Source organism: Grus americana, unplaced genomic scaffold, assembly GCF_028858705.1.
Source record: "Grus americana isolate bGruAme1 unplaced genomic scaffold, bGruAme1.mat H_54, whole genome shotgun sequence".
NCBI classification, from domain to species: Eukaryota; Metazoa; Chordata; class Aves; order Gruiformes; family Gruidae; genus Grus; species Grus americana.
This window is the reverse complement of record NW_026561376.1, coordinates 46,803-70,320: the sequence shown is the minus strand read 5'-3', so window position 1 is coordinate 70,320 and position 23,518 is coordinate 46,803. Positions and strand designations below refer to the sequence as shown.

General features: G+C 43.2%; 1 protein-coding gene across 1 annotated transcript in view; it reads left to right on the top strand.

Annotated features, from left to right (window-relative positions):
• Positions 1-3,428: 3,428 nt before the first annotated feature.
• Positions 3,429-23,518, top strand: part of LOC129200336 (netrin receptor UNC5C-like) — a gene marked incomplete at its 5' end in the record, with an annotated part of 51,279 nt that continues 31,189 nt past the window's right edge. Inside the window, 5 exons of the mRNA XM_054811656.1 lie at positions 3,429-3,618; positions 5,742-5,909; positions 7,206-7,370; positions 21,598-21,654; positions 22,923-23,114. Of these exons, the coding sequence (XP_054667631.1) occupies positions 3,429-3,618; positions 5,742-5,909; positions 7,206-7,370; positions 21,598-21,654; positions 22,923-23,114 (772 nt within the window). The remainder of the gene's footprint in view (positions 3,619-5,741; positions 5,910-7,205; positions 7,371-21,597; positions 21,655-22,922; positions 23,115-23,518) is intronic.

Below are 23,518 nucleotides of genomic sequence, written 5' to 3'. Positions count from 1 at the left end.
GGCAAAAGCAAACATCTACTCTAGGGTTCTTCTCCAGAGAGTTGAAAAATGGAGCCACGAGGGCGATGAGGATCCTGATGACAGGCATCTTGTGCGCTTTGAAATGCCCATGGGTATGTGTCGCTGCTCACCCGGGGGGTGGGTCCCTGGCACATAAACGTCAGGCGCCTCATCCGCCAGCATCTTGCGAGCGTGGCAGTTTCCCCCAGGGCCCCAGTCACCGTTATTCAGGCAGCGGAATTAAATTCAGGATAAGTTTCTGCATTGACTGGATTAACAGCCTACTTCAGCGAGGGGGCTGTGCCTTGGGGAATGACATGGCATCAAAAGAAATCGTTGCTTTTAACTTCTGTAATAACAGTTTGCATACTTGTCACTCATAAATCACAGTGTCTCGTTCTGCTTTGTTCTCTTCTCTGTTGTATTTGACACCTGATCTCTTCCTACCTACGTGACAGAACAGCTCTGCTCCCACCTATTCTGGTTACCTCAAAAAATAAATCTGAGGTTTGGAGGTGCTGAGCACTGCAATCACCTGCACCAGAAAAAACGAGGCCATTAGTAACTGAAAATAAGTACCAACAAAAGTCTCATTCACATGTTGTAGTGTGTTTAATTAGTTACAATTTCTACAAGGACTGAGGAGAAAATACAACGGCTGGAGGGGCGTGCTCTTTTTTGTGTTGCTCTGCTGATGGCTAAAATGTGTATGAAAGGCGACTCTTGCCTCTTGTCAAATCATCCCTCAGTTCCTCCCTTCAGATTTGACAACATTATAGTTTGCGACATGAATAGACTCGTGACATTATAAAAACCTGGATGCCAGAAGAAGACTGAATTAGTTCTATTAAAGAGGTATCTTGTAAAAGAGATGGGGTTTAGATGTGCACACACAGTACTGATGTACTGGCAAAACAGATTTTTCAGCAAAAAAGACATCCTTTGTTCTGCAAACTTAGTGGTTTATTGTTGGCAAATTCTGTGAGCCATTAGGTGGAAAGGATCTTTTTCCTAAGAGATTTGGTGAAGAGCCAGAGGCAATATACTGAATAATACAGAGTATTTTTTTTTTTCTGATATTGGCAATTCCTGTTTTCATATCATCTTCAGTGTTTTTACAGGGATGACAGGGAGTTTAATGTTCATAGCTTTAATTTTGTCTAATCAGCTGAGACCCAGGCTGAATATGGGTGTGTGTGTTTTTGTGTTTTTGTGGAGAAAGAAAGTGTTGCAGAGTGCTTGCAAAAAAGAACTGCGCGCTTGAGCCTGGAGCCTTGCATAGTGCTGAGGGCTGCTAGAGTATGCGCTTGGATGGGCGTACCAGAAACATTTTGGACTGAGCCTTAGACCATGTGGGCTGTAGTCCTGTCCTCGCTGACGTCCTGATGTCCTCAGCGTTCAGAGCACAAGAAAAGCACAGGTGGATTTGCAGGTGGTACGGACGCAGCTGCAGCAGTGCATGTAGCATCTTTTAGAGTCCTGGTACGAGTCTGTACTCCATTCCAGAAACAAATAATGGTATTAAAAAACAAGAAAGACGTATTTTTTTGTGTGAGAGGCAGGGGTTAAGTGGCAGCCTACCACTGGTGGGACGGTAAGCTCCTGGCTTGTTTTTCAGTCTGGAATTCATGCAGGCTTGACCTGTGAGTGAGGAAGGAGCTAAATATTGCCACTGACTGAACAGGAATTTGTCTGTCTTGATTATACCTGATTCCTATTAGGATCCAAGAAAGGAGGAAGAACAATTTTAATCATCCTGACAAGGAAAACCAGGTTATTGACTAAGAACTTGTATCTTCCATGGTAAAACATGAATGTTCTAATGACAGAAACACAGCCTCCAAAGTTTTACGTCTTTTTTCTTCCTTCCCTGTTCCTTGCAGACACACGTATGCATTTCCACAGCCCTTTTTGCACCACTGATTTTAAGCTGTGCAGTATCAATAGTTGTGAGGCTACTACATATTGCAGCAATCTGCTGTGGGAGAGGAGGGTTTACATCAAGCCTTCCTCGGGGCCGTGGCTGCACGTTCACTAAGGTGTACATCTTTGGAAGCAGCTCACACCTGGTGCACATCCACCCAAACTGGGGTAGGGGAGCTGGAGCTGCTTGAAGTAGGGCTAAAGATGGGGAGCAGGTGGTGGGCAGCTCGAATCCAAGCCCACGGCCACTGGTGCTGGTCTCGCAGCATTGGACCGGCTCCGTACAGGGATGAATCAAGCCCTCTATGTTTGACACCGGGAGGGGCCGTCGGTTTTCGCCCCACAGCTCGGGACGGTCTGTACGGCTGTCTCGGTGGGGGGAGCAGGTTCTCTATTGGTTTTGGGATATGTCAGTGCTCGGGCAGTTCCTCAAATATCTTTGGAAAAGGGGGTTTGTGAGAGCAGGTCTTGGTGGTTAGCACCTCACAAGTCTGGCGGGTTGATTGTGTTTATGTTTTTCTTCCTTTAATTAAATCCTGGGCACAAGGTGAAATGATCCCATGACATGAAGGCCCGGCTTTGATCCATCCAGAGCCCCAGTCCCATCCTTGAGAGCACTCTCAGTTAAAATGAAAACAAGCTACTAGATCTGCAGCCAAATTATATTAGCGTGGCTCGCAGCAGTCAGCTGGGATATAACAGGGTGTTTCTTAAGGAAGGCAATAAAGAGAACATTGTCTAGATTAAAAATCACATATGAAAATATTTTTCTGTGTAACCAAGGAAATTACACTTTATTAAAATAAAATATAGCTTACATAAAGAAAAGGGAAAAATAAGCACTGATGTAGTCTTTGTGATTCCCTATTTCCTTGGTAACTGTCTCTATTTTGTTTAATCCTGATTGCAGCAAAACAATAACATGCGTGTACGTGCGAGTGCACGTATATTTAAAAACATTGGCGTGTTTGTAATTTGTTAGTGTGACCTACTCTGGTATAGGGCCTCATTGTGTTAGACCCAGGGCAGGTACATACAAGGTTACTGCATTATTACCTGCCTAATTAGACAAGACGTACAAAAGAATGTGTGAGACCTCTGCTGGTTTAGGGTTTCTGATGTTGTAAGGGAATTTTCTATTTATAGATACGGTCCTAAGGTATCACCCCTTCCTTATCCTTTGCCTCAGACTCTGAAAACATAGATCAGCTATTTGTACACTAGCTGGCAGCCTTTGAAAATGCATTGATATTTTCAAGGCAAGGCAAGACAACTGTTGTGTGGATGCGTGGGAGGGAAGGGGACCTGAAGGAAAAGGTGGTCGTGAAGGGTGTTCTCCCGCGTTTCTGCCGTGGTGTTTCATTTCAGTTGGCAGTGTGCCTCAGCCGAGTCCTTTGTGATGTGCCTTGACTCGTGCTTTCTGGGACAAGCAATGTAATCGCAGATACTGTGCCTCTTGTGGTGTGACCTGGTGCTGACTCACTGCCTCCTCTCTGGCCCTTTGAAACCCCAAGGTGGAGTGGCTGAAGAATGAAGAGGTGATTGATCCCGTGGAAGACCGAAATTTTTACATCACCATCGATCACAACCTGATCATTAAGCAAGCCCGGCTTTCTGACACAGCCAATTACACTTGTGTTGCCAAAAACATCGTGGCCAAAAGGAAGAGCACCACAGCGACTGTGATTGTCTATGGTAAGTGATGCCTTGTCCCGCTACACGTGGATGAACGTGCCTTCAAAGCGAGTGGTGGGACAGGAGGGGGATGCAAAATGCCTGTATGCAACTCTTACTGCGGTGAGTAACCAGGCTGGGCCGCCTGTGCTGCCTCTTGACTTGCAGCCGTATGCGGCGACCGCAGGCGGGCTTCATTACCAAAAATACTTGGAGGTACAGATCTGATGGCTTGGCTTATTGGTGACAGACAGCGGTGTTAAAGGAGGAACAGGCACCTACACAAAGAGCCAGTGTCTCATTGAGGAGAAGGCGGTCACTCCCGTTGCCATAACACACGCTGGCTGGAGGCAGCAAGGAGCCATTCGGGCACTTCCTCCGGCAGGAGTGTCCAAGGCATTGCTTTCGACCAACGCGTTTCACGTTCTTAGTGTCGCTTTTCAGAAATAAGAGTAAAACTGAAGGGAAGTGTGTGCTTCCAGATAGTGGTAAGAATGTCAGAGCACAGCAGAATCTTCCATCTTCTTATATCTCTTTAAATAAACTTATTTTTGATGTCTACTACCAAAACATACTCTGATGTCAGGCAGAGTAGCAAAGCCCTCTGGGACTGCAGTTCATAGGCACAGAACCTAGCTTAAAAATAAGCATCAGGGGAATACGAAGCATGGGATGACATTATTCTGTGTCTGCATCCACAGCCTCAGTTTAATATTGAGGATGGGCGTGCTTTGGCTGGGGAGGGGCCGGATGAGATGCCCTCCTGGGGTCTCTTCCAGGCTGTGCTGCACTGCAGCTCTGCCCCACCACTCCGAGCCTTTGCCCCTACAAAGTTTCTGCCCTGATGCGTCCCAGGCGGGGGCATCCAGCAGAACAAAACCTGCTCTGACGACGTGCCAGCTGACTGTCCTGGTGTTCCTTACAATCAGCTTAATTATAGGATAGACAAGTAGGAAAAAAATCCCTATGATTATCCCTAATATTCATTTCATATTCAGGGTAGCAGTTAGATTTAATTGTAAGCAGTTGCTTCCCTGAAGTTACAATGGAGGGCATTTTAGTTCAGTTTTTATAGAAAACCGACTGAATTGAGTTGATTAGCAGTGTTTGTGATATTGAGGGATGGACCATGCAAGAGCACTGTGTTTTGTAACTGTATTGAATGCAGAAACATAAAGATGTATGCATGCTGCAACTCTGCCTCATACATATACAGCATTTTTTTCAACAGTGCAGTCAAGACACATATGTAAGGGAGCAGCCATTTTTATGGGGTTTGCTACAGAGCTGCTTAAGGGTTGTGTCATATCACAAACATTTGGGTTTAGGGAATCTGAGCAATTAGTATGTTATCCATACCCTGGCGACAACATTATTGCATAGAGCAGCACAGCTCCTTTTTCATCCATCCATCTATCCCAGAAACTGAGGTGGGTGAAAAACAGAGTCAGCATAAATAGCTTCCCAGAGATAAATATCTCCCTAAAGTCCAATAATAAAAATGCGTTTAGTGTGAGTTCACTCTGGACAGCTTAAATATCTGTTACGGAAGTGCTGGGACATTTATATGCACCGGCTATGTCCATAGAGGGGTGAGTGACATTGTCCTGACATCCTGAGATCAGCTTCTGGAAAGAAAGGGAAAGAAAATTATCAATTTCTAATCAAAGCACAGGGGTTCCTGCGCATAGATGATGGGTACACCTGAGAATGAGCTGGAGTGCAGGTTATCCCCCTTTGTAAAATGGCGCAGCTTTCAGAGTGCAGGCTTCTGGCTGGCAGGGCTGTGGGTGCTCCCTGAACCCGCAGGGATTTTGGCCATACACACAGCACCAGGTGTGCTTGGTGCTGGGTCAGGTCGGTTTTCAGGAGAAGGCAGGTCACCTGCCAGTCGTCACGGTCATCAAATGGTGTTTTTCATTCAGCATCAGCATTTCTTCGACTTGTACAATGACTTCTGGCATGCTGTACATTCAGTGCGTTGGAGACGTGGTTTAGTGTCTGTTCAGTGTCATTTCTCATGCTCTTCCCAGCCATCGCTTGTGACTGCTGTTGGAGGCAGCATGACACAGAGCCAGAGGCACCTTTGGGCTGACCAAGAGGGCTCGCTTACGCGATCATACTCTTTCTCTCTTGCTTTTCAGTGAACGGAGGCTGGTCTACCTGGACCGAGTGGTCAGTGTGTAACAGCCGATGCGGGAGAGGCTTTCAGAAGCGTACGAGGACCTGCACCAATCCTGCCCCACTCAACGGTGGTGCCTTCTGCGAGGGCCAGAGTGTTCAGAAAATAGCTTGCACCACTCTGTGTCCAGGTTCAGTATGAACAGTACATAGCCCTAGATAAATAGCTTGTCTGTCACCAGTCATTTCAGGAGAAGATTATTAGTTACAAAAGCCTCCTTCTCTTTATTAATAAATCCAACATTTCAGTGAATGAATATGAAATTATATTACGTAAGTAGATAAAAATTGAGCATATTATAGCAAGCAGCAGAGGATTCAGACCCACTTTTGCACGCAGCTTGCACTAATGTCTCAGCCCTGGTAATTCAAGGGATTTGGGAGACATTCAGAGCTTCGAATAGTAGGAGATAAAGGTTGAAAGGACTGGAATTTGAATACAGAAAGCAACTATGATGTAAATATATTTGCAATGTCTGTTCAGTCCAGCTGTCACAGCAAGTGGAGCATCTGGGGTGTGGATGTTAAAGTTGAGGCATGTGTTTACCTGACTTCAAAGACAAAGACCTGGAAAGAGATGTGTATGCACACCTTTAAAAAGTATTTAAATGTAAAATTCTCAAAAATACAAAATTGCTTCAGGACTCGCAAGGTAGTTGATGGCTTTTCTGTGAGAACAGTTCTGCCATCTGTGATGTCCAGGACTTTCCTACCTCTGCAGTCCCACTCAAATCGATGGCAGTAGGGTTGTCTTCAGCTTGTGAAGCTTGGCCATCTAACTCTGGGTCTTAGTGGTGGGTGAAACTTAAAAGCTGAAATTTCATTTCAGGTCGCTATTCCAAATGACAGAGTCCTGGCTCAGGCTACGTCACTGGAAAAATTTCATAGTTTGTTCTTTGGCTGTTCAATTTAGTGCTTTTGAAAATCATTTGCGGGAATTTGAAAGGCATTGAACACATTCCTGATTCTGCTCATGTGAAATACGTCAGTGCCGCTGGATACTTGTTTTAATAGAAAATATTTAACATTAAATGTCTAATGTTACTAAATGTTACTAAATGTTTAAATGTTACTAAAGAAAAATTTCTGGCCAAGTTTAACTTTAGCCTCTGTGTTAAAAAATGACAAAAAAAATGATCACAGATTCCCGACTTGTTCATTTTCTTGTACACTTTGAGCAGTGCTGACAAGTTTATGAAAAGGGGAGGAAAGAGCAGAAACGGGGCTGGGGCAGAGAGAAAGGAGAAGGAGAGTGAATGTGCATTTACAGGGCAGAAATAGGACTTTAAGAAGAGCAGACTACAATCCTTCTGCCTTGCTGGGAATGGCCAGGAGGTACAGGCTGACTTGTGCCAAGACGTGCATCGCTCTCGCTCGGTCCCACTTTTACGTACCCCCTAACAAGTCGTGTCCTTTCCTTGTCTCAGTGGACGGCAAGTGGACGTCCTGGAGCAAGTGGTCCACCTGCGGCACAGAGTGCACCCACTGGCGCCGGAGGGAGTGCACGGCCCCGGCGCCCAAGAACGGGGGGAAGGACTGCGAGGGGCTGGTGCTGCAGTCCAAGAACTGCACCGACGGGCTCTGCATGCAGGGTAAGTGCCGTTGTGACGCCTCTGGAGTCTGGGACATATGTGGCTGCAGAAAAACCTGCAATAGCTGCGGGTCAGCATCAATGCCCTAAAGTCACAGAATCATCTGTAGGACGGAGAAATGGGTTAATCCAGTTCTCACCAGACTGGACACCCCACTCTTCTTCCCTGAAGATTAATGTAACGATGTCTGAAGTTTAAAAGTTGAGCAGTGAAGAATTAGAAAGTCCCATAACAGAGCCCTCTGCCCCCTGCCCTCCCCACCAAACAGCCCTTCTCTCTAATACTGGCTCAGCACCTGTCCGGGGAAGCTTGGCAGTGACTCTTAGGGCAATGCAAATGAAAAGTACAGAGTTTAGGGCAAACCCAGCATTTTCAAAAAAGTAAACTTGGCAAAGCAGATCAGCTTGTGGCTTCTTACTGTCAAGAATGGTGATTGCATGTGTTTCTTTATATAATAGTTATGCCCCTTTTTGAATTTGGGGTGTCCTGTAGTAGAAAGAGGTACCCTGTATCTATGCAGTGCCTATGCAAACTTGATATATAGTTATCAGCATGCTGCAGCCTCATGAAGATCAGCTCTAGCACTGAAGTCTATTCTGCCTGCACCTGTTCGCGCCATGGTCCTGCCTTTGTGACTAATAAGAGCGAGAAGTAAAGCAAAGTAGGCTTTTAGGGTGATTCTGACATATGCTGATGAATAATCAGTCTTCTCTGCACCCCATCACTTCTTAAAAATGAGGTCTTCTCTGTTCTGCTGATGCTTTGAAACTTCCTTTCACATTTCGTTAGTGCAATAACCTGAGCCAAAATCCTCAAATACACCTCTCTCCTGTTACTTCACCCTGTCTCTCTGCAGTACTTCTCTGTCAAGCCTCAGCTCTCTGTTGTCCAAAGAATTGTGGCTGTAACTATCTGGTATCTCTGTGTCCAGATCTTAAAATGTTTTGAGTTCTCTCATGAAAAAGGAGTCAGGAATTTTTATTCTCTGAGGCAGGTTATTTTTGACTGAAATAGTCATGATGACAGAAGAGTGACACTACTAGCTAATACATAGGTCTGCTTCTTGAATAAGTGCCATATAGGCGACGGCTGTGCTGGCAGCAATCACTGAGCTACCCTATGGCACAGCATGGCCATTTGCTCAGAGGTTTCCCAGTTTTACAAAAAAGGCTTCTTCAGTGTGGCTCGCACAAACGCTTTCAGCATGTTAAGAACTCTTAGTCAATGTCAGCAGCCTATAAAGCTGTAATTCCTCAAAACATTTGTTTTTATGGGGAAGACAGAAAGGTGAGATTCAGAGTTCCTCTCTTTTTCTTTTCTAAAGATAGAAAAAATAAAATCCAGCCACGTCTTACTGTAGAACACCTTGGTGACTTTTATAGTGGGGAGGCTAACGTACCCCTAGCTCCAACAGTGTGAATAAGTCATTATGGTAAATTAGGAAGAAAAGATACGTTTCCCCATACAGAAGAGCTCTTCACTATCAGGTTATATTTAGACAGGTGTATGTCATCTTTGTGTATGTGCATAAAGAGAGCTATTTAAGCAGAAATCTTGTGCAAAAGTGGATATAATGGTACAGCAGAATAAAAGCCCTGTAGGGATCTCATTTATCTGTTGATGGTATATTGCATTTTATTTGTGAAAGTGGATGCTGGGTATAAAGCAGAGGTCTTCAGCGGGAGAGGGAGTGAGGCTGTTGTGAATCCTATTCTGCTTCATATATATGTATATAAAAAATGGTAATGAAAAATATACAGTCACATATTGACCTCCTTGGCTCCAGGGGCTGTGATCATCCTTCAGTGTTGGAATTTAATGGCAGTGTTTTAATGGTGTCTTTATACTCGCGGGGATTCATATACCTGTAAAACTTACAGCCCTGCTCCCTGATCCATCACTGCTGAGAAGATTGATTTGCCGTACTTGCTGGCAGTGTGCCTGCTGTTCTCTCTCTCCCTCTCTCTTTCTTTATTTCTCCTTCTCGGTTTATGCAAAACCAATCTGATCACTTACATTTTTGCCAGTGTGGATCTAGATTCATAGCAGATCTGCCTGCTGAGCTAGGAAGAAACACAGGACTCCTTTTGTTCCTAAAACACCATGCCTCTTGCCACATTATTTGAGGCTGGTGGGGACTGGCCTGGAACTGACGTTTCTCCTAGCCTGGGGACCTGTGGATCCGCAGCAGACTTTTCCAACGCCTTCATGCCAGTGGGCCTGGTGTGGCACAGATGGCCCGGAGGGAGCCACAGCCACCTTCCCTCTGTGGCCGTAGCCCTCTGGGAGATGTGTTGGCCAGCTGCTTACCTGCACCGTAGCCAAATCCTGCTCCTAGGTGCCCCGATGCTTCCTCCTTAGTGTCAGTCTTTAGTGCGAGCTTTAAGGTTGACTTTAGTACCATGAGTGTAGTTGAGGTCAAAGAATTAGTAGACAGAGCCTCTTACCAGGAGTCAATAGGCTGTTGCTTTGACAAAAACTCACTTGTAAATGTATCTCTCTATATAGCTGTACATAAAAGATATCCTGAAAAATGTTGGATTGAATGAGTCTAATTTACAAGCCCTTTCTCTTCCAGTCTATTATTCACTACAGTAGCATCAGCTGGATAAATCAATAAGCTCTTTCATCAGACTGCCCCTGCTCCAGCAAAGAGCAGCAGTCTGCATCACTATCGATTTCTGTGGGGATAAAAACTGTGGAGCTTTCTCCATCCCTTGTAATTACAGTATTTTACACCCAAAGCTGTAGTTTATGCTTACCACTAACTGTGGCATTTATCGTGCAACTCTGCTGTCACATTTATTCAGACTAATGATCTTGCTAGTACACACATACCCTCCCTTATCCAGTAGTTAGTATGTTTCTGTTAACATGAAAGGATGAACAGTCATTAAACTAGAGAGCCTGCAGAGAGGTAGCAGGCTGAATTGAAGAAGAAAAGTAGCTGCAGCGAAAATTTAGGGCGGTCATTGCTATTTTAAGTTCCCAAATACACAATATTGCCTAGCAGGTCCCATTATAACAATTTTGTAATTCCTGTAATAGCATTAATATGATCTTCTGGAACAAAATATGCTGTAGGTGTAACAAGAATTGGCTGGTTACCACCCACACTAGTTGCATTATTGCCTCCATAGTTGCATTATTTCCCATTTGAAGTACGAGTACTGCGGTAAATACTTCAGTGCAAGGAACACCACTTTTAAAGGCACGCACTGAATCTCACAGGGGATCGCTCTAAACTGAAACACTGCAATTAGCCCTCCACTCACCCTGCCTAATGACTTCCGTGGGCGTTCTGTGTGGGGACTGAGAAAGCAAAGCACTCCACTGCCGGCTCAAACTTCAGCACAAGTAGTTCCCTTCACTAGATCACAAGTACGTTTAAAGCAAAGTACGAGGGGAAGTGTTTGCTGGGCCCAGTCTGGAATGACTGCGAGATCACGTGTGCAGTACCAAACAGATGCTAAAAGTCCCTGGCAGGGCAAATGCTGCTTTGCATTATACGTGAAATGCTGCTGGTAATCAGGAAGAGGTGGACAACCTGTGAAAAGAGTTAGCTGTGTTGCACGGTTATGTTGAAGGCTTTTTACATGAGTTGTGATGCACAGCTGTCCTGCTCAGAGCATGTCACCTGTGTCCTTTCTGTTGAGGATCTGAAGTGACAGTGTTCAGATCTGTATTGGCCCTGTCCTGAATAAGTACAGAAAGTCCGCAGGCGTGAGGTTGGTGCCTGTGCGTGCTGGTAGAGTTGTTGGTCTTTGCTGAAATCACGCTTGTGATGCGCAGGGCTGGTAGAAGCACAGTCAGAGGGAGACAACCAGTGTCCCTTCTTCAGCTCACTCTCAGCTTTAGTAGACCACTGTGGCTTTTCAGAAAAGGCTGGCTAAGTTGTGCTTTCAATTTTTTTCCGAAACACAGGGCTAGCCATCTTACAGCAATGAGGTAATACCAAAGCACGTGTTGTTGCTTGAGGACTATGGATTATATAGTTACATAAATAGTACTGTTGCTCTATGTAGTGAAAACTTTTCACTTTATACATTCTCACCATGTGGAATGCAAATCCATCATTGAATAGGGCCAAAGGAAATTTCCACTTGTGAATCATTGCCAAGTGTCATCAGATCCACTGTGGACTTTTCCTTCATTCCTTTGGATGTAAATAAATGAGCATGAAAAGACTAAGACGTGCTACTATCACTCTAAAGAATGGAAGAAGAGATTCAAAACATCTTCGCCCGTCATTACAGACCACACTCAGGACTAACTCTTGGGTCACTTGGGTTCTCTCCCTGCATGTAGCTTAACTACTTGGAAATTCAAATAGCGGATAAACCACTTGAGAAAGAGGCACCTATGCCATGGTGAAGATGTTATTATCAGACTAGTAATTCCATTCCTTGTTAAAAAAAGGCTGCCTTCTAGTCGAGAGTGAATTGATGTGAAATGATGACAGCAAATCTATATTTGCTGAACGCTTTGAAATCCTCGTCTGAAAGGCAGTATGAAGTTCATAAGGTTCCCTCTTACAATGATAGCGCCTAAGTGAGTGAAAAAGATGCAGTTTGTCATGCTTGTGCATGAAATGGTTAACTGCTGCCCTTTTCAAGTCCCATGCCTGTTTATACACAGATCTGGAGTAGAAAGCAAGATTTAACCTGATACTGACATCTCTTTCTTCCCTAAACATATATATTCTGCACATGCCCTGCTTGTTTAACGTAACATGCCAGAACTTCTGATGGAATAAGCATTCATTTCCCTTTTTGGCTTGTTTTGAAAGCAGGCATTCAGGGAAGAATTAGAGGGCAGAGCAGTTTGATGAGGACCTCTGGTACTCCAGAGCAGATTAGTGTGCAAAGAGCAGGGGAATGTTTTCCAGACTCCAGGAGGTAAGCAAAGCTCTCTCAAGGGAGACTGCAACAGAAGCCTGTGTGTGCAGAGGAATGAAATAAAACCTTTTATTAAGAGCGTGTGGGTCAAGAGAGAACTTCTAATATGTTCAGTCTGTCAGCATAATGATTTAGCCACCTGGCCTGTTTCACTGAGCCCTTGCAGGGGGAGTTTCATTCATTTGAAGAATGCATCTCATCTGTTCCTAGAGGAAGTTTGCTGTAATATTGTTATTTGATATGATGCATTATTCTGTGTTTAACTCAACTGCTATGTAATGATGTAGCAGCCGAGGGAGTTTATGCATACATCTCAGAGTTACGACTCCTCATCTTTATTTTTATTGTAGCGACGTGAGAAATCCCCAGCTGGGAAGTGTCCACACTCTGGTGGGCCCTCTGTAACTGAGAGCTCTTGCATAGAAAACCTGCTGCTCAAAGCTGATAAAAGCACTGAGAGAAAACAGAAGTGCAGAGCCACGAGCAGAACCCAGGACACTGAAATTGCTGTGTCTTCCCCCAGTCAGTTCAGAAAGACCCACCTCTACATTAATTTTAATGAAAGGCAAGTCCTCTAAGACCTCTGGGCTGTTTTGAAAAATCTTAATTAATAACAAAATGTTATAGCCATGCAGAGAGGAGAAGAACCCCAACCTTGTCCATCTATAATTTTCATTCTTCTTAATTCCCTTGAGTGTTTCTGTTATTCTTCCCTTATTCCTCTGCACATAAAAAAAAAAAGTTACTCAGATGAAAGAAAAAGGCAAGCTTATAATAAAGTCTAACTGATACATTAACATCATTGTGGGAAAAAAACCCAACCATACAGTGACAATAATAAGTGTTTATATTTTCCTTACCATGTACAAAGGTGGGTATATTTCATGATTTTCGCTTCCCTGGCAGGGTGTCAGGCAGAACGAGGTTACGTGAGCAGCCCGAGGCTCATCAGGGAGTGAGTGACAGGATCAGAAGTAAAACTCGGTGCTCTCTATTTCTATATCTGTGTTCTACATAAAGGACTAACAAAAACATCGGCAGCGTCCTTAAATGAAAACTCATCTCGGGGAAGGAAGTTTCCACAGTTGGGAAATGAACATTGAGCTGATCAGTTGATTCGGGAGTCTCTGGGATTTTTGAGGTTATAAACCAGGGGAGTACAAGTTACCTTGCCTGTGAGCTTACAGACCTGCTAGAGGTTTCAATACGTGTCACTGAACATCCATGTGGGTAACTCATGCTTTCCGCGAGCCTTTTTTCCAGCAGTCCTAACAGTTTGAATCCCCTCTTCTAGATCCTCTTCCAGCTGTCCCTTCCTTCATCTAGCTGTTTGCCACGTGTCCCCTCTTCAGTGCTGCCCCCCTTCCAGCTCACCCTCTAACCTGTTTGCTCTTGGCCCGCTACAACTGCAAAACGAAGCAAGCCCCAGGAAGTCTATTTAACATTCAGTCATTGCAAACGTGGAATTTGCAAAACCACAATCTAGCAAATTGCGATGCTAGACGTGTTTACTTTTGCTGTCGAACACGCGTAACAAACCCAATGTTAAGGTTCTGTGCTTCTAAGATATTAAAGGCTGACATAAGATTTAGCCAAAAGGTCAAAGTCCTTAACTGTAAAAGATTGCATAATGTCAAAATTGCCTATTCTAATCCACATCAAATTTTAGCAACAAGTTATCCGACTCTTCCATCTTCCCCCACCCCCATATAGATGACATGCATGTTTAAACTCAGGCAAGACCTTTCTAACAATGTTAACAAAATGTCAGGAATCTAATTTAAAATGAAAACATAGTTGCAATCTTAATTATAGAATATCATAAACTCCTGTTCAAGGACAGAACAAGAGAGACTCCCCATTTAACCTGCCCGCTCAGGAAAGATCTGAGATAATACCCAAGTAAATAATCAGTCACAAAACCTCAAGCTCCCTGTTTATTAGCCCACCCTGAACATGCCAATAATTAGTCCTTTAGAAGGAAAATAAATTACTGTGCATTATCTCTGGGATGCCTGATAGCATATCTGACCTTCAGCATCATTACTGCAGACATGAAGGTCTTTCTTTAGAAAAGCAAATATAGGAAGAAGCTGGGCACATTCTGTCTGAGAGTTTTTTGCAGCTCCAGGGACTTTGTTTGTGGTTTGGTTGGGGTTTTTTTTTTTCATTTTTAACCACCACAAATAAGGTAGAAGATCTCCCATCTCCTTGTTTATGTGCTAGAGTTCCTGGGAAATAGCAGGGGAGAGAAACAATTAACAGCAATTACAATTCAAAGATTATTGTTAATATTTCTCCTGTGGTAAATCTGCGTTAGCAACATGTTAAGTGAACCTTACCACTAAACAGTCAGAATACAGGGTTTACTCTAAGGTTGCACTTGTACCGTTAAATCTGTCCCCTTGTAGAAAAGGAAGTACTGGAAGCTTGTGCAGTCGCAGTCTCTGGACAGCGGGACCTGCATGGAGCAATTCAAGACTCCGGGATGTCAAATTAAGTCTCCTAAATTCCTTCTCCTAATGTGAGAATATGTGACTGCTTGTCCGTCATAGGGAAACCTATAACATTGCAATGCATCTGAATTAAGATTTTTGAAAGCTCTTCGAAGTTTCTTTTGAAAGTTTTGTGCCTTTGCACACTGTATTTATCATCTTGATTTTGCTTTAAAAATAATGAAGAAACTCAGCAAGCTGGTGATGGCTGTAGAATTGCTGAGAAGTAAACTAGGTAAGGCAAAAGGAGGCATAAGGCGGAAGCAGGACTAGTAATGCTAGGTCACTGCTGTGGTCGTGGCACTGCAAGCGCTGCAGGGGCAAGTGCCTTTCTTCTTTACCTTAGAAATGGCTCTTTATAATGGAATTCAGAATTGCTGGATGTCTCTTCCGAGGAGTGCAGAGTTTTACAAAATCTGAAATTGGGCTGACTTTGAACCACGAATGGCATTTTACAGAAAAAGGGAGACAAGTTCAATTTCTAGACCCTGGCATTTGGAAACAGCAGTATATACTTTTTCTTTACCTGTTGAGATCCATTGAACTCAAAAATCAACCAAACCAAACCAAATTTAATAAAAATAATAATTAGGGTTCTTAGCCCAACTTGACTCGAACTTTTCAGGATAATTTCCGAGACTGATTATAGAAAATTTCAGCCAAACCCAAAGATTTTAAAGAAAATTCTGAGCCACTGGAGCTGGGGAAAGAGGAAGATAACTGAATTAATGCTGAAAAAAGACCTCATCATGGGAATTAAGAACAGAGCAATTGAGTGCATATTGTTTGGGACTGCTGTGGGAAAAATTACTAGCTTGCTGGCTTTGAATTACTAAATACTGGAACTCATCTGACATGTCTGTATCGCAGAGAAACAAAGGGTTGTTCCAGTAAACTCTCATGTCACAATGTATGCACCCCATACGTACTTTAAATCATCTGAGAACTGCTTCCTTCACATTTTAGGCATTGACACGTGAGAATTAGTCTCTGTTCATCTGTCCATCATAGCTCTGTGGTTAAGAGCCTGTTGCCAGCAAGAGCTTATTCCTACTTCAGTATTGCTGCACTGGATAAATCCTTCAAAGGAGAGAAATCAAGCCAGCAGTTGAATGCGTGCCCTCTTCTTTTCTTACAGGCAATTTAAGGGCATTGACTTTGGAGCCAAAAAGGGGAAAAGTGCTGTTCCAACATATTATGTTCAACCTGTTGAGTTCATTGCAACAGGATGTTATTGAGACATGTCGTGTGGCTAGGCTTTCAAAAGGGCCCCATAATTACGTGACCTTAGCTCCTTTTGAAACTGCTGCATAGAAGGTAGAGAGTGTTTATAGATTAGAAGCAAGTGGTGCCAGATTAAAATACGACGCGTTAAAGAAACAAGCAGTTGCAGTGTGCTTTATGCAGTCTTCACTTTATAAATGAAAGTGAATGTCTCCAACTCTCACTGACCTTGATACAGTCTCAAAATACGTATCATTAACCGTGACCTCAGCAGCTAATGGTATAAAGCAATTTCCTTGCAGGATAATTGTAAATATTTTTGTAAATATGACCCAAACTGTATAAGCCCTAGTGAATAAGTGCTCAGAAAGATCACCTTCAGCTACTCTGCCATCTTACCTAGTTACTGGGAAGAGAGAGAGTAGCTGGGGAAAACACAGATGGAGAACTGGGAATTTTTCTTTCTCTGTTATGCGAGTATTTTATTTTCTGCAAGCAACAGAGTAAAATATTTTCATAATCTGATCAATTCACTCTAAAATTGATATCCATTAATACAAATTCAGCATGACTAGAAAGCTAGCAAAAATCTATTAAGGACAAAAAAGGGGAGCCAGTTACAAAGTTCCCTCTGCATGAATCCGTAACCTAGTGCTTTGTATCACAGGGATAAAAGTTGTCTTTAAAATATGCCAGTTCACAGGCCAAGGCAGTATATTCCCAGGGCTTTCTAGGTAAAATCAAACACAGGATTTTAGGTCATGATCCTAAGTTCCCAGTCTGAGCACTGTGTGTGTGTGTGTGTGTACACATGCACATGAATATGCTGGCAGGTAGATTCTTCCCCAGTGGAAAAAAGAGAGCTTAGAAAAGTTGTTTTGGTGACTATTTGGTGACACTCTTCTCAATTTCCATCTCCAGGGAGTCAGTGCCATAATCTCTGCACAGTTATCTTTTGTAGGTCTGAGAGTCTTCCATTCCCAAATGCTTCATTTTTCCCCAACTCGGCAGAAGGTTTATCTGCTCCTCCCAAGGAATGTAGCAGCAGATGAATTCATGCTGTAAAAAAGGTCATCCTGCCTATTTGTCAAAGCTAACGCCTGAAGGCCATTCAGCCACAGAAACCCACCGTTGAGTTTCCTGTGGTCTCTGGCACAAATGTATTTCCAGAAGGTCAGAGCAAAGCATGTGAGACCAGAATGCTCAGGCTGGACTTCCAGCGTTTGAGGATCATCTGCCTTCACTAACTGCACCAAACTAATTAAATGAGCTTCAAAATCTATTTAGTTAAATGGACACAATTCCCCAAATCAGTACAAGTGTGACTGATGTGACTGTGATCAATTCAGTTAAAATGCATTGGTAAAAAGCCTGCTGAAGTCTTTTCTATATACCAACGTTGGGCTGGTTTATCTTTCTATCTTTACAATCTGACATTTGTTCACCCTTCTTCACTTTTCCCAGTGTGTTACATCATTATAAAGGTGCTTAAATTGCTCTTCACATGCTTTATAGAAAAAGAATAGGCAATGCCTACATAACGCACCTTTATAATGATACATCTGCATTGGTACAAAGAATTTGTGTCAGTGTAATTACTTTTGTTAAAAAAAGCCCATCTTTAACACTTAATAGAAACACTTCCACAGGGACAAAAAATGTATTTACAAGCCCAAAGTTGAATATAAAGTAGAATGCATGGAGAAACATCAACTTAATTAAAGACTTTTTAGTGAATGCATTTACCATGCAATTACAGTGGTGCAATTTCTGTGTGTTAACCCAAGCCTCCCACTGATTCTCCGGGTATGACATAGGGTGAGGTACTTGTAAAATGAGGGAAATAAATACCCACTTTTGGTAAGCCTCTGAGAGCCTCAAACAGAAGGGGCTAAAGTATGATTATTACTATTTTACTCATCCAGCAGTAAGTTACACAACAAAACATCAAAAGCCCCTTTGAAACTGTACTTTTCCTAACAAGCTGTAGGAAGAAGCTTAAATTACTTTTCTCAAAGCAAGTAGCTCACTGTGAAACCAGCTGCTCCGAGTGTGAGTCAGCAGCCTCAGCAGCCTTCCCAGAGTCAAACCCACCAGCACCTTTCTAAATTCACCCTCGTTAAAAATTTTGATGATCGTGGTAGAAGTCCCTCAGGTACTTGCCAAAGCAGCACTGTTGATACAAGGAGGGGGAAAAAAAGAAAACCAACACAAGAAAAAGATCTCTTTTCACTGCAGTTACTTTGAAGAGAGGAGGGAAGTCATTCTTCATTATTTCAGTTACTAATCCCAGCAGGTTTGCATCATTATCTGATGAAAATGTCCTTTCTCATTGTTTGAAGGGGTAGTCAGAGGGACCAGTGTGAAAGCCAACTTTCTAAAGCAATACCTGTGCTCTTGTGCTGGCCGCATGGCAATAACCCTACCTCCTGCCCAGCCACCACCACCAGCACATGGCCGCAAGCCTTCCCTTACCGCTGCCACTGCAGTGCCCGCTCCCTTTTGGAAGAGCACTTTCACAACAAAGAAGTGTTGAAAAGTAGTTTTATTCTAAAAAGTCCTGCCCAAATGGCAGAAGGCGTCTGTAGTTGCCATGTTTGAGTGATCTCCGACAAACGTGCTTAATTTGCAAGTGCAAATGGAGCTGGTGTTTGACCACTGGACGGCTGGGGTTGCCAGCGTGGCTGGGATACTGACAATCAACCCAAGGTAAGGTCTGTGCTAGCTTCAGCCAGGGAAGCCTGCCCACATATGGGGAGCAAACAGGGTCGTGTGACCACCACAGCATAGCTCGTGTAGTGCTGTCACCTCAACAAGGACTTTACATCCAGCACGAGTGGCCACCTGTCCATCTACAGCCAGGTTGGTCAGCTGTTACTCTTGGCCCTCAGCAAAAAATTGTTTTTCAGGCTGAAAATGTGTCCTCGCAGACACTTGTGCAAGCCAGGCTATGTTTGCATGGAAACAGTTTTCTGGAGTTGGGTGCTTGGTTCAGTTCAGAGCACACACGGGAGACAAAAATCAAGCTCACTTTACTAAGCACGTTGGTTTGCGAGGCTAATGGAAGCAGCACAGAGTATCCTCGCCTCATCCTCCCGTTTCAATAGACGTGCCTTTGGATACATACACAAACAATTTTTCTTGAAGAAATTGGTGTCGCTCTTATGTAGCTGCAAGGATGCTCTCCACGGTTATCGGTCAGAGAATCTATGCAAACTTGTGTAAGATGCAAATAAGTATTTGTGACAAACAGGGTCTGTGAAGAGGTTGCAATGAGGTAAATTTATTCTAGAGTATTTGAGGACCACACTTGTTTATTTTGCTGAAAAGACTTGAAATTAGATTTCCATTTTCCCGGGAGGAGAGAATGCTTTCAACAACATCACAGCTAATCCAGTCCTGTGTGCCCGTTGCATGGCAGTTGCTACATCACTTCAGATGTGGCAGGAACAGCGCACAACCTTGAATGCAAAACTTGCCAGCTGAAATGCAACGTAGGGAGAGATCCGGCTCTGCGCGGGTGAGCTCGAGCTCCGTGGGTGATGCAGAGACGGGACACTCGTGTTGTCCCGTGCTGGCTCCCCCAAGAACATGCTGGGGCACATGAAGTGCAGCGAGACATCCTCAGCTTTCCTAGTGGAACTGAGTATGAGGCAAAAAGGCATATGGAGATGCAACCAGCTTAAATTCCACCTTGTCCTTGTGCCTCATATTTCCTGCTGGCTGCCTCTTGGTCTCCAGAGACATCTTGCCAAAGGAAATATTGGGCATAAGGCTATAGCTGAAATTGAGGTTGACTAAATATGGGCCTCTGCATTCATCTGGGGAGTAAGTGGGGAGTAACTAGGGTACTGTAAATTCATGCCCAGACTTGCTGAGCACTCACTCAAGCCCCCAGAAGTTGCTTGCCTGACTTTTTATGGCCAATATCTGGAGAACACTAGTAGAAGTAGGAAGCAGTTATTAGAAAAGATTGAGTATGCGTGTTGAGAGCACACATAGGTGAACTTGCCTCAAAGAACTAAATAAATGAATGTAAGAATATTTCTAGAAGTAATTATAAGGCTGGAATCATTACTGTGAAATAGTTTTAAATAGATATTACAGGCGATACAGTCTGCCCCATGATGCTTCGGGAAAAAACCATCATCATCATCAAACAGCAGCTCTTCTTGCTGTGATGTTGTGGGTTGACCCTGGCTGGAGGCCAGGTGCCCACCAAAGCTGCTCTGTCACTGCCCTCAGCTACACAGGGGAGAGAAAATATGATGAAAGGCTCGTGGGTCAAGATAAGGACAGGGAGATCACTCACCAATTACTATCGTGGGAAAGCTGACTGAACTTGGGGAACATTAATTTAATTTATTAACAGTCAGATCAGAGTAGGATATGTAAAGCACAACAGATGCTGAGCACCCAAACTCAGCATTTTTGGGAGCTGGGGATTATCACTCTGGTCTGCCTGTAATGTGGCCCTGTGCATTAGGCAGGAGTGCATTTTCCATTTCGTTTCACCTGCAGGGAGTCCCCGGCTGTGTGAGCTCCTTGCGGTGTGATCCAAGGAGAGAGGGTGAAATTCCCTTCAAAAGCACTGAAGGGAAGGTGATGGAGGAGAGGTACCTTCTGGCTTACACCTACTCTAATCCCATCCCTGACAGCGACTCCCCCTCTTACTTTGGATTTGCCATTTACCTTTGCAGCAGGACGGGACTTGGAGCATTTCACTCGTTTCCCATATGGATGGAAAGCAGCTGGGAGAGGCTTAGCGAGTTCACAGGACTCATGTGCGAACTAAGCACTTCCAGTGTGCCGTGCTGTGGGAGCTGCAGAAAGAAAAGACAAAGGAAATTATCTCTCTTATTTATCCATTCCAAAATACAGCTGTAAATCGCGTTATGATTTTGTCGATATACGGTGCTTGCAAACATTTCAAATAAATAATGTTATGACCCCAAGGGCCTTATTGATTTTGTAATAATTTCGAGGAGAAGCCACTCAGTTTCCCGTTTGCTGACAAATTCTTTGCTCCCTGAGGAATTGCTATTGAACATATATTAAAGACAGGATAAAATAATTCCAGGGAAATACAGAGAGAGAGGGCTTTGTGCATGGACTCTGCTCCACGAATGGGTATTTAACCTCTGACCAGTGACGACAGGTCTCCTTTAGCTCTATTAGATCAACAGCAAGCTACTATAATTAAATAAAAAAACTGTTTAGAGCCTCACCAAACATGTCCTGGGAATTAAAGCATATGGCAGGGATAGGGAAAAAATACTTTCCATATGCTAATGACCCTTGATGTCTGAAATAAATTAGATCCATTAGAGTTTATGCTCAATAAAAGAAAGACTTTAAGCACTCCAAAGTTAGTGACTCGAGACCGATTTTGGCTTAGAAATTCAATCTGCCTGCTTATTAATTCTTAGTAAGGCTCTGGAGGAGACAGGGGATGCAAAATCATAATTCTGTGCTGTATCAGAATTTTAAAGTGCCATCAGTTTCTTTTCCTTTTTTTTTTTAATTAAACCATTTTTCATGCTTCCCTTTTTTGTTCTCCTCATTAATTTGATTTTGTTCCCATTTTTGTTTAATTTCTTTCTTTTTAAGGTTTCATTTATCCTATTTCAACTGAACAGAGAACGCAGAATGAATATGGATTTTCTTGTAAGTTTGATGTTTGATTTTACATTCCTGGATGCTAATTTGATGCTGTTCCTTGGGTCAAGCTTTACAGCTATGCCAGCTCTGTGTGACTAGGCAAAGAGGGACCTATTCGGCAGAGTGAGTGGCACGCTGCTTGCTTGACAGCCGTCACAGTGTTTCGCTGTCGGCGGGTTGACACAGAATGGTAACGGCCCTTATGCATGAGGAAAGTGGGAGAAGATGCTGCCTCAGAGACAGAAACTGGAGAGAACAAACCCTCTTCTCATTAAAATTTCCTTAGCAAATGGAAGAAATGTGGTGGAGGGGTAACTTCTCTTTGGGCTGGAACTCAGCGATCTGCTTCCTGAACTGCTGAGGAAAAAAATGTGATGTTTCGTGGCTGGTACGTTGAAGGTCTGATAGCTAGGAGCTTACAGAGATCGATCAGTCCCTTTCAGCATCTGCCAGCTCTCACCTCCATGGCTGGAGGGCAGCCTGGCTTAAATGGCTAGAAGGCGGGGAGCAAAAAAAAAAAAAATAATGATTTCACATGTTTCAAACTAATGAAAATGAGGTACTAAAAAAGTCTTGATTTGTTTTTGCACTATTTTCATTACCCTATCTCTAAAACTGGGATTCTTCACTGTATAGAAGTACATCAAATTTTGATCATAGATTCAGACCTTTTGGAATAAAAATGTCTAGTGGATAATGATTCTAGAGATTAGCCTGAAATTAGTGCTGAAGATACAGCATAAGCAGCTAGTAGAAATATCATAGCCATTTTCTCACAAGATGGCTCTAATAAATCTGGTTTCCTTTTGGTAAATTACCACATTATTTATTGTGCTTGCTTCAGCTTTTATCCAAATACATATGTGTTTCTGAAGTTTAAAAACCCACAGCATGTTTTTTGTTATTAGATGAACCACTAAATACCAATATTATGACACTATGTCACTAAGACATACTATTTTATTTCATAGGGTGAATTTGCTTCATGAGACTAAGTCTACAACATGTGTTATGCTTAGTAGTTCACAGCCTGGGTACTAGATAGATGAACGAGTAGATAGGGAAGGAGTTAGAACGCAAGTTAGAGACAAATCAAAGATCGTTTTCCATCAAAAGGGCATAGACCTGTTATATAGCTTTGGAAATGGATTTTAAATTAACCTATAAAAAAGGTAGTAAATATCTGCAGGAAACGAGAGTAATAAGAATGTGTTTTCTTGAAAGTACCTGTGTGGAGCACATTTCTTCAAGGTTCCTGGCCTCTCTCCCTCTAGCTGCTCCTGACTCAGATGACGTTGCTCTCTACGTCGGGATCGTCATAGCCGTGATCGTGTGCCTGGCTATTTCCGTGGTCGTGGCCCTGTTTGTCTATCGCAAGAACCACCGTGACTTTGAGTCAGATATTATCGACTCCTCAGCGTTAAATGGGGGATTTCAGCCTGTTAACATCAAGGCTGCAAGGCAAGGTTAGTTGTCGTTTCACTCCATGTTGACCAGTTCTGGGAGATGCTATAAGGTCTCTTGGGCTGCATGAATGATATCTGCTGGATGCTTGTTGGCGTTTCATAAAAGGGAGAAAGATTACATCCATTTCTTTCTGATGGTCAAGCGCTCAAGACTCATGTTGGCATTTTTCAGATGTGCGCAAGAGCATAGAGCAATTTAACTTCTGAAGAGAGAGCTTGAATGCGAGAGTGAAACATAGACATTTAGGAAAATACAGGTCCAGATCAAATTTAAATCAAAGGCAAAGCTCTGACAGAAACATCGGAGGCAGAATTCATCAGAGGAGTGATATTACAGTACAATAATTCTATCACATCTTCCTCCCCTTTGTTTCACTAATAGCCTTTTTTACTGTGCCCTGTCT